Source organism: Triticum aestivum, chromosome 4A (assembly GCF_018294505.1).
Source record: "Triticum aestivum cultivar Chinese Spring chromosome 4A, IWGSC CS RefSeq v2.1, whole genome shotgun sequence".
Taxonomy (NCBI): Eukaryota; Viridiplantae; Streptophyta; class Magnoliopsida; order Poales; family Poaceae; genus Triticum; species Triticum aestivum.
The window spans coordinates 737,271,197-737,282,887 of record NC_057803.1 but is presented as its reverse complement, the minus strand read 5'-3'; the positions used below and the strand labels follow the sequence as shown (position 1 = coordinate 737,282,887).

At 44.7% G+C, this 11,691-nt stretch overlaps 1 protein-coding gene across 1 annotated transcript; it reads left to right on the top strand.

The window, feature by feature from the left end:
- The first annotated feature begins 10,797 nt into the window (after window positions 1-10,797).
- LOC123083494 (RING-H2 finger protein ATL70) lies at window positions 10,798-11,486 on the top strand. The gene has a single exon (XM_044505527.1). The coding sequence runs from the start codon at window positions 10,851-10,853 to the stop codon at window positions 11,286-11,288; it is 438 nt and encodes a 145-aa protein (XP_044361462.1). The 5' UTR covers window positions 10,798-10,850; the 3' UTR covers window positions 11,289-11,486.
- Window positions 11,487-11,691: the final 205 nt, after the last annotated feature.

Here is an 11,691-nt window from a genome sequence, read left to right as displayed (position 1 = left end):
AGAGATGAGATGCAAGACATGAACAAAAATGCAAAACAAAAACAAAAGCCCAACCACGAAGGAAATATCATATCGCATCTCCGGAAAAGGTAAGAGTTGGAGTTACGAATATGGAAAGTTACATTCGGGGCTTTACAACACTCCACCACTACGGGAGGATCTCGTCCCGAGATCTAGGATGGCACTGGAGGGAAACGGAAGAGGAAGATAAGAGGTAAAACTAAGTTGCTTCTTTGACGAACGAGTGAAACCACGAACCATGAGAGGTTGAGCAATTTAAAAGAAAGTGTACAACAGAGATGAACGAGATTGCAAACAATTCGTTAGAAAAGAGGAACAAGGAACATTACGAGAACTTGAAGGTTGAATGACATGGAAATTTGAGCTTCACGAACAAAAAGAATATGACCACCTCGGTATATTGAGATAGCCAAGGAACAAGAATTACAGAATTTGGACAACACTCCGGTAGAAAAGTGAAGAAAACTTGATGAGATGAAAAGATATTGAAGAGATGATACAACACTCCGGTTAAATGGATAAGCCAGAAAAGACGACGATCCTCACCAAACGAGGTGATGGGTGAATAGCACAACATCACAATGCCTCCGTAACGAAAGAATAGAAGTTAGACCGTTGGGATAAAGGGACGGAGAAGATAATGACAACTTCTGCCACAAATGATCTTGGAAAGCACCCTTCCAAGAAGGTTAGAACGGAGTTGTTGGAAAACCAACAACGAAACGAATAAGCTTGTAGTGGGCTTATGGAAACATCTCAACACTTGAGGTTAAATTCTGCCACTAACGAAAAACAATTGCTTGTTTGAGATCAAAGAAGAGATGAAAACTTCTTTCGCCGAGAGGATAGGAGAAAACTCGGATCATTGATAAGCACCACAAATAGCAACATTCCTTAGGGAAGGCTTTAGGTGAAATCTATACCAAGATAACTCCAATGGAGGGATTGATAGGTTGAAACGATCTCCTGAACGAAGAGAAAATGATGGATTTAACTATCTCATTCTTGACAACTTGAATCACGAAGGGAAATTGTCAAGAGTGACATAACACCACCTCAAAAGCTAAGTTAGGAAGAATTGTACTTCGAAATGCAAGAAGAAGAATACCTGAATGCCTCAAAATAAAACATGTGTTGTGCACCATGTTTAATTTTGAGTATAGCTTGGCTGATCTTAACTTCAAGAGAAATCTTGAAGAACAATTGAAGAATGAAAAGAATCCTTGACGAACCACCATGTAGAGCCTCCATGAAGAACTCCGGTAATAAAAGGATGATAAAAAGAAAGGGAAGTTGAAAACACAAGGTGAAGCCTTGCAATGAATTATATGGAGCAACACGATGATATAATCGAGAAAACTTGGAACTCCGGAAAAGGAAAAGATGAAACACTAGAACAGAGAATTACTTCATCATGAACAATCTCCGGAAGAAAAGAATTGAATCACCTCGAGGAAATAAGAATAAGATTTATTGTATGCTTATCCTTCATCAAATTAAATTGATGGCAAGCAATGGATTTTGCATATTACTTATTCTCGTAGAAAGGATTAAGAGGGATATAGCGTGAACTTGAGAAGGTATTGATGGAACCACCGGTGGGATTGGAAACAACGAATATTTGATATGATAACGGAGGAAGAGAAATCCTGAACGAACCACCGTAAGAACTGAGAATGAATGTAGCAAAGGCACGATTCACCGGGAAGAATTGTAAAACGAATGAAGATACTTGAGGGGATTTAGATACATGAGAATGAAGAGGCCATGAACTGATTAGAGGGTATTTGAATGATGCACCGGTAAGATTTGGAGAATGAGAGCTACACACTGAGAATGAAGAATTATGACATGATGGCCTTCGGAGGAAAGAAATGGAAACAACTCATGAAATGCTCCGGATGGTAAGAAAAAAATTGTCACAATCAAAACAATTATGAGGATGGCATGAAGCTAGAACCATGAATATTCAAGAGAATGGACCAAGATTTAAGAGAAATCTTCTTCGGTCTTCACATGTTGAGAATGATCATGAGAACCACCATGACAATTGTTGAGGCACTCCGGAATGAAAATTGGAAAGGTTGAACCAACGATGAAAAGAATTTGAAAGATCTTGGAGAAAGACATATGACTGATGATAACCCATTCTTACGTCACACTTGAAAAGAATTTAAGAATAACTCTGGAATAATTAGAAGAGTCAGGTAAGATCCTGGGAAAAGACCTGTGGGTTAGGGCCCACTCAAAAGAAAACACCGTTGAAAATGATTTTAAAGAGAGATTGCACCGGTTGAATTAAATGGCTTGAATGAGATAACAATCTCCAAATAGCTTGAACGGATTAAGAATGGAAACACAAATCTTCTGAGATATCTTCAACACTCTGGAAGAAATGAATAGCAAGAGGTGAGTGAATGAGAGGTGCACCGGCATGAGAAAGCATTAGAAAAGAGGAAAGGAGTATGATGAATATCCAAAGCTTGAATTGGATCCACCGGAGAAGAAACAACAATGAAGGATGATGAACTTGAAACTGTTGAGCATCATCATGGGAAATCACCGGATAAGAACATTGAAAGAAAAGAATGAAGAGACTTCTCACAAATAAAAGGATACATGATTAAGAAATCTGAGTCCTTGAAGAAAAAGGGTGGGAGGGCGGGAAAAAACAAAGGCAACTTGGAACAGATGAAATAAACACCGTTTAGAAAACTTAGAATTGATCTCACAAATGTTGAAATGATCGGATCCACTTGAAGAGAAGCACACCGGTTGGAAACAATTGACATGACAACCTCAATGATCAAAAAGGATTAGTATTCACATAGCAATATGAGAACACCGTTTAGGAAAGGTATGGTATCAACATTTGACTTCGAAGCAACTCGAATACCACAATTAAAACAAAACAAAGGATTTGGCTTACAAAATAAGCCGGAACAAACATATGATAGAGATTTCGTCCGAAGTTTTCGTGGTGGGGCCCACACGGGCTCAATCGTACAGCACCATCATGTGCAAGGCAGTGCACATGACATACGAAGTGTCCCCGAATCGGCATAGCCAAGGATTCTTTAAGACACAGCGAGACCACTGTAAAACCAACCGTGGATAGGCGGACCACTAGACGTCGAACCCCAATCTCATATCATACATCTGTCGGAAAGATATTCTAGGGGCTACTTGAATTCCCACCTATGAACTCCCGAAACTTTTTGGTTATGCTATCTGGTGTTGGGGATACAGGGGAAGCAATATATCTCACCCAAACTAACAATACCTACATCCAGCTGTATCCATCCGTCAACACATAACCAAGAAACCTTTGGAAATTGTGTACCTCAACCTTCGAAAAGCATCCGTTATAGAAGCTATGGCAATACTCTCGTACTCACCTCAGTACTGGGTTATCGGGGTTATCTCACCAACAACTGTACAAAAGAGATTTTCGATGTCGGCAAAACTCAGGTATTTCAGAACTGCAACGATAAAATTGTGACGACAACACCTCAGAGCTCAACTCCCCGGGACACTGCCACAACCCCTAAATGTCAGGAGGCACCAAGAACAATGTTCTCGTCACAAAACCATCAGAACGATTCCAAGATACCCGCGTGATCCTAAATTTTTTTTAGTGAAATTTGAGGAGAGGAAAGACAAAACATCTACGTCAGAAGTCCTCACCAGAGCGACGAACGGGGCTGAGGAGTAAAAAGAATCCTACTCTCCGATATATATAATCCTAAGACTCAAAATAGTTTTCTTCTAGACTCAACAATGGCCAACAAACAAGGGGGCTCCTATGGTCGGTCGAGGCTCTGATACCAACTTGTCACGCCCAAGATGCGACGCTATCCTAAAGGAACTCGAAAGTCCCACCAAGGATAGAAGCGCATCTTGAAGACGCTTTTGCAAGGTGGATATCATTACATCAACAATTACATAATAGATAGGGATACATACATAAGGCATACAATGCCACACGAATACAACATCATTATACATAAGAGCACCATCCGACTACGGCTGAAACACAAACAGAAACTCAAACGACATCCACGCTGCTAGCCCAGGCTGCCGACCTGGAACCTATCCCCTGATCGAAGAAGCAGAAGAAGAAACTCCAAAACAAGCAACATCACTCTCGCGTCATGATCATCGCATAACCTGTACCTGCAACTGTTGTTGTAGTAATCTGTGAGCCACGAGGACTCAGCAATCCCATTACCATGGGTATCAAGACTAGCAAAGCTTAAAGGGAAAGGAAGGGGTAAAGTGGTGAGGTTGCAGCAGCGGCTAAGCATATATGGTGGCTAACATACGCAAATGAGAGCGAGAAGAGAAACAAAGGAACGGTCGTGAAGCTAGCAATGATCAAGAGGTGATCCTGAACTCCTACTTACGTCAAACATAACCCAAAGACCGTGTTCACTTCTCAGACTCCGCCGAGAAGAGACCATCACGGCTACACACGTGGTTGATGCGTTTTAATTCGGATCTGGTGTCAAGTTATCTACAACCAGACATTAACAAATTCCCATCTGCCACATAACCGCGGGCACGGCTCTCGAAAGTTTATACCCTGCAGGGGTGTCCCAACTTAGCCCATGATAAGCTCTCGTGATCAACGAAGGATATTCCTTCTCCCCGGGAAGACCCGATCAGTCTCGGAATCCCGGCTACAAGACATTTCGACAGTAATAAAACAAGACCAGCAAGACCTCCCGGCGTGCCGACATCCTGATAGTAGCCGCGCGTATCTCGTCTCAGGCCACGACCGGATGAGCAGTACGTACAACTAGAACCAGCCCTCAAGTTTCCCCGAGGTGGCGCTGCAAGTGGCTCTAGTTTGGACCAACACTTAGACAAGCATTGGCCCGGGGGGGCTAAAATAAAGATGACCCTTAGGATGCGCGACTCCCAAGGTAAAAAGGTAATAGGTGAGGAAAATGGTAAAACCAATGTTGGGCCTTGCTGGAGGAGTCTTATTCAAAGCGAACTGTCAGGGGGGTCCCATAAATCACCCGACCGCGTTAGGAACGCAAAATCCGGGAACATAACACCGGTATGACGGAAACTAGGGCGGCAAGAATGGAACAAAACACCTGGCATAAGGCCGAGCCTTCCACCCTTTACCAAATATATAGATGCATTAATAATATAAGAGACATTGTGATATCCCAACATAACCCTGTCCACCATGGAGCAATCTTCAATTTCACCTGCATCTAGCAACGCTATAAGAGGGGCTGAGCAAAGCGGTAACATAGCCAATCAATGGTTTGCTAGGAATGGTGTCAAAGGTTAGAGGTTCATGGCAATTTGGGAGGCTTGAAGAGCAAATGATAGGTAGCGCAGCATAGCAATAGAACGAAGCAACTAGCATAGCAATGATAGTAGTGAGATCCAGGGTAGCGGTCATCTTGCCTGAAATCCCGCTAGGAAGAAGAACGAGTCCATAAAGAAGACGAACGGGAGTAGTCGAACGAATCCTCACAATCGCAACATTACCGGAACTAAGAAGCAACACCGGAAAGAAACAAACAACATGGTAAATGCACAAGCATAAACATGGCATGATGCACAAACAAGTATGATGCATGTCCGGTTTAATGAGGCATGGCATTGCAAAGTGCAACAAACAATACTACAAGTTAAGTGGAGCTCAATATGCAACGAGTTGCATATTGACGAAACACCACATCCGAGTTATTTAGTTCGCTCTCGTTTAGGTACACAACAATATTAAATGTTGTTAAACATGGCAAAAGGTGAAACATAATTGAGCTAACTATTTAGGCAAGTTTAAGTGAGGCTGGAAACAAGAAACAACAATCCCGGTAAATCCCCACATGTTATTTAGCAATATAACGCAAACAACAATTTTAAACATTTTAAATGTTGTTATCATGATGCGTATGACATGCACAAGTTTTAATCAATTTTATGAAGCATTTGTCGCCATGGTGGAACGAAAGGGGTGCCACGGCAATGACAACGAAAATGGTGCCACGGCAACATTCCGGTCCCGGTAACTCGATTGAGATACCGATGCAAGAGAGAAGTGTGCGGATGAGTGTGTCATGCAAAAGGTGATGGGGTGATCCCGGTTACCGGATTCCCACGGGTTGACGGCATTGCAAACGAGGAGGAACGTGCAAGGATCAATTCGATCATGGTGCAAAACTCGAGAATCTCATACAACACATGCATTCGGTCCACGGACGTCGTCTCGTCGTTATACCTTCGAAGCGTGCATTTTCGGAGCGGGTCGAGTTTGTAGTGGAAGTAGACGTTCTCACGACGGTTGTGGAAGTAGTGGTTCACATTTCATAGATGAAGTAGTTGTTCATGATCCGTAGATGTTCGGGGTCCACGGGGTCTTCGAGGGTCGACTGTAGTCGTACACGGCAACCGTAGTTGAACTTGAAGGGCTGACGATGTCGTGGTACTTGGTGCAATGCACGGGATGGTAGTCCAACAATTGTTGGAGAGGGACTTGACGCATCAAAAGTCTTCGGTGCTACGGTACTTGTCCATGTAGACGTACTTTCGAACAGGAACTTGGCGCATCCAAAATGAGCAAGGCAAAAACCCTCGTTTAGCGGTGCTCGAACTTGACGAAATCCACGAACAGGTCTTGGTGTATCCTGGTCTTGGAGAGGTCTCCGAAAAGAACTTGGCGTCCACGGGGACATGGAGTAGCGATCTTGGCGTCGAGCAGGGGTCGAAGGCCAACGAGGGACGAAGTGGACGCTGCTGTTGCATGCCAGGAGGCGAAGCAAAGCGGTGACGAGCTCGAGGCAGCGCTGGGAGGACGACGACGAGGTGGACCAGGCCGGCGGAGCAGGAGGATTGCCGGGGTGCGCGGTGCAGCGACGGTCGCCGGAGGCGGGGAAGCGGGGTCGCGACGAGCACGACTCGTGGAGGCGCGAGGGCAGGGGCGCGGACGATGCGAAGACGGCCGGATCCGGGCGATGAGGCACCGAACCCCCACTTGGCCAGGGTAGGGGAGGCCGGCGACGAGGGATTCAGCGTGGGTGACCAGGCGTGCGGAAGGCTGAGGTCAAAGGCAAGGCGCGGGGGAGGTCCGGTCGCGGCGGCAGCCAGAGGGTGACGAGGAGAAGCAAGAGAGGCCATGGATCGGGCGCAGGAGCTCCTCTCCTGAGCGTGGTGGCGGCGCGAGGGAGGAGAGGGAGGCGAGTGAACGAGGGAAAGTAGATGGGGATCGAGCAGGAGGCGGCGGCCAGAGGGAGAGATCGAGAGGAGGGGGTCGGGGCTAGGGTTAGATAGGCAGGGGCCGGCTGGGCCTTGGGCCATGGAGGAGCTAGGCTGCGGATGGGCCTAGATGGCCTGCTGGGCTCTCTCTCACTCCTAAAAGAAAAGAAAAAAAAGGAGATTAAGAAAGAAAAGAAAGAGAGGTTAGGGAAAGAAGTTGGACACACGGATAATTTCCCTGGACTCACAGAAATAAGCTTGATCCAAGAAAAATGGCGGGGACATGATTGCAGGAAATTAAATTCAAACTCATTTGAAATTTAAATGGGTTTGAACTAGGACTAGGTTTTTGGAAGTGTCCAAAAATGTTGAGGATCTTGGTGGAGCTCGGGAAAGTGATGAAAAAATTTATGGACAAAGTTTAAGGTCAAGAAGTGAGATAACAAAGGCATGGAATATTTTGCAATTGTGTTATGGTGAATTCCAAATTAATGGAATATTTATAGTAGCTCCATAAATTTTAGGAGGATATGTTATAAAGAGAAATCACCATGTGCATTTCCCTCGATTTAAATGGACCGAAGATCCATACGATTTTATTTAGATGAGTTTTAAAAAAGGGTTGGATGACGACATGATGCAATGCAAATGATGCAAAGAGATGAGATGCAAGACATGAACAAAAATGCAAAACAAAAACAAAAGCCCAACCACGAAGGAAATATCATATCGCATCTCCGGAAAAGGCAAGAGTTGGAGTTACGAATATGGAAAGTTACATCCGGGGCGTTACAGATGTATACCTTCATCTGCTTTGTGGAAGGCTGTTGGCGTTAAACTTTAGTGCTCGACTATTCATCATAGTCTCATTCCCTCGATAATTAAATCGAGGCATGAAAAAAAGGTGAAACAGCAGGAAAATTGAAGAAGCAAAGTCATTTATTTTTTTTCATTCGCGGGTGATTTTATTTATGTTCATACTCTCCATGTATGCATGTGCTGCTCTAGTTGTGTTTTATTAGTTGATTGGCATTAATGGATCTCTCCATGCTTATTAGTTGATCTCCAACCCCTACTCTGTTGTGGTGTTGTGGGAGCAAGGAGAAGAGCATGTATGCTTTCTCTCCACATCCAGGGTCCATAAGGCCAGATCGGCAGGCCTAAACTCTGGGTGAGCTCCTCCACTACCCAATTTCTTACCTTGCTGGTTGTGTCATATGGCTATTAGCATTTGATTGATGCATATTTCAGTTTTACTGAATGATCTTGCTTTACCCATCTGCATCTTGAGTTGATTTGTTCTTTCATGTTTACTTATTTTTGCTACTATTCCTGTTCAGGACAGAGGTTTCTTTCAAGAGACAATATTCAAGGAGTGAGTTATTTGGAAATTACAACATTCCAATTTCTTAAAAGTGAAGTTACTTTCCAACTACAATTGTAGGCAAGCATTGGCCTTTTTTTTACTGATTTCTTATATAATATGTCATCATGACTTACTTCACTCAGTTTTCTGCTTTGTTTACAACATACTTCATTCTGTAGCCATACAAGGTCATTTATTATACTATTGTACTAGCATATTATATAATCATTATGCTAGGCATAGATGGATTAAGATAACACTACATATAAGAGTCTTTTCTTCTTCAATAAGTGTTATGTAATACTACGTATTTTCTGAGGATAATTCCTTTTGTTCTGTTTTTTCACTAGACATTTATGTTGTTTATTCTTCTTTAGCAGTGACATCATAGTCAATTTAAATTTCCTGTGTTTTAGCTACACTACCAAATCAAACGACTTTGATTTGTTCGTACCATTAGACTGTACGTAATATTACTATATGTAACATGTATTTTTTTTCTTACGCTACTGCTGTTGCTTCTCATTTCTGAAATTTATTTCTTGATGCAGTTTCATTCGGATTTATGTGAATATAAGCGTACAAAATCATTCCAGACGTGAGTACCCGGATTGCATTGCTGCTGGTCGTCTCTTGTGATTACGTACAATGACACAGCAAGTCATGGCCTCATGAGGTTCTATCTTCAGCCAAACTGAAGCACCTCATGTTAGATTGTCTTCGCTTTTGGATTAACTATAATGCATGCATCGTACCCATTTATGCTCCAGGGTGTACATATCCTCATTACATGTACCACTGCCTATGATGGTTCTGAACTCTAATAAGATAATAATATATTATCTGTATGTTTGATCGATGTTCTACTATTAGATCCTGATGTTATAGCATACGCCCATATTGATGTATATGAGTGAGACTGAGGACGAAACATGACAGCCAAATGTGCCGAGACAAAATAAGTGCGCACAGGTTCGTCTCAGGTGGCGCCCCAGCGTCTAGTAATGATATTAAAGTGTGCTTTAGAAGACAACAATATGATGTGCTTGTGACGCGAAGATGTAGGAGATGTATCCAAAGTACGTCTTGACCGGTGCGCGACCTAAATTCAAGAGTTGGTTATCCAAAGTACGTCTTGACTGGTGCGCGACCTAAATTCAAGAGTTGGTCGTCCAAAGTACGTCTTGACCGGTGTACGTCTTATTTTACTTATTTTTTTTCTTTTTATCATATTTATCGAAACCCTGGACAACAGAAGCCGAAGTTAGCCAAATAAGCCCGGCCAACCAAAGGCTGGCCCACAAGCACGCTGGCACAGCCCGCCATGGGCCAGGCACGGCACGGGTTAAACGGGCCATGCCCAGCATGCGGCACACCCTGGGCCATGTTTGGGCTGTTAGGCTGAGCACGCGGGCTAGGCTCGACACGGCCCGATTACCCTGGCTAAGCTTATCTCTTCGAGGCGGATGGTTCGCTCTGCTCCCCCTGTCTCGCAGATAATGTCTTCGATATTCTCCGTTCTATGCATGCTCTACTCACTCTTGGAATGCGCGCGCGCACGTACGAAGCCAAGCAGCCAGCAAATGAATCAAGCGCCGGCCGGATGCGCACGTACATATCCTATTCCTAGTCGTTGATTAGTTCATGTCCAATCTGGTTGCTTCCAACACGTACACATGTCCACGTACGGCTTGTTCATCTTTTTCGTACTGCCAAGCTGGTTGCTTCCAACACGTACACATGAGATAAGCCGGCCGGCCGGCCTCAGTCGATGGACAGGCGCACCTGACCTGCCTGCCTCTACCGACACCCCACCCGACCGATGATTAACAAGGCATTAATCTCGACGGTGGGCATATTATGCCCAGTCACGCCTCAACATCTGATTAGTTAAGCACGTACACTCTCTACGTGTCTCTGTCTGTCGACTGTACGGTACTCTCTGCATTTAGATCACTAAATTAATGATCTAAACGTTTTTATATTAGTTTACGGAGGAGTACATGTCTAGACATCTGTCGACTGTACGGTACTCTCTCTGCATTTAGATCACTAAATTAGTGATCTAAACGTTTTTATATTAGTTTACGGAGGGAGTACATGTCTCGCTGCTATGCACACAGATGTCTAGCTGCTTCCTCTGCTTCTCCTTATAAAGGCCGGATCAATCTTTGTGTGCCACTGTCAAGCATCTCTCTCTAGCTCGATTGCACCATCGTGACCAGCTAGCTAATGGGCGGCGATGCCCAGGCTGCTGCCCAACCTCGTCTTACGGCCTGCCCACCTCCGCCGCCTCTCTTCGTGGCTGCTAGGCGCCTGCATCGGCTACCCCAACGACTTGGGCTACGCCGACCACCACCACCACCACCACCAGGGCCAGTACCACGACGACCACGGCCTCAAGGAGCTGGAGGAGCACTGCCCGGCGGTGCGCTTCGACGAGCTCTCCGTATCCAACGTCGGCACCAGCGCCGGGACGCCCATCCACCCAGAGGGATGCGTGGTGTGCCTTAGTGACTTCCACGGTGCCGCACGTGTTCGCCGGCCGCGGGGCTGCCAGCACGTCTTCCACTTTGGCTGCCTCGACCGCTGGGCCGCTCACGGCCACCGCACCTGCCCGCTTTGCCGGGCTCCGTTCCTCCCGCCCTTCCTCCTGCCCATGCCGTTCCCGACGTCGTGATTCACGCGGGGTGTTATTTGCTTAATTTCGTGACTGCTGATGGCGAATCCTGAGGAGAAGTTCCGAATTTCTCGCTGCCTGTTAGGCTTTTGTGAAAACAAACCCAACTCACAGCATGGGCCAAGGAGGCCATGGCAGAGAGGTGTCGAAATATATTGTGAGCGGCCCCTCCTTTGTAGAGATTATCTCAATATATACGTTCCCCATGGAATGGGACTAATTCCTTGTTCAAGCTTTGGTTAATTTGGATTTCGCTCTAATGGTCTAATGGATTTGGTCTCCAAAGTAAATTCCATAGACCATGAAGAATAAGAAGATATATACTCCCTCCGTAAACTAATATAAGAGCATTTAGATCACTATTTTAGTTATCTAAACGCTCTTATATTAATTTACAGAGGGA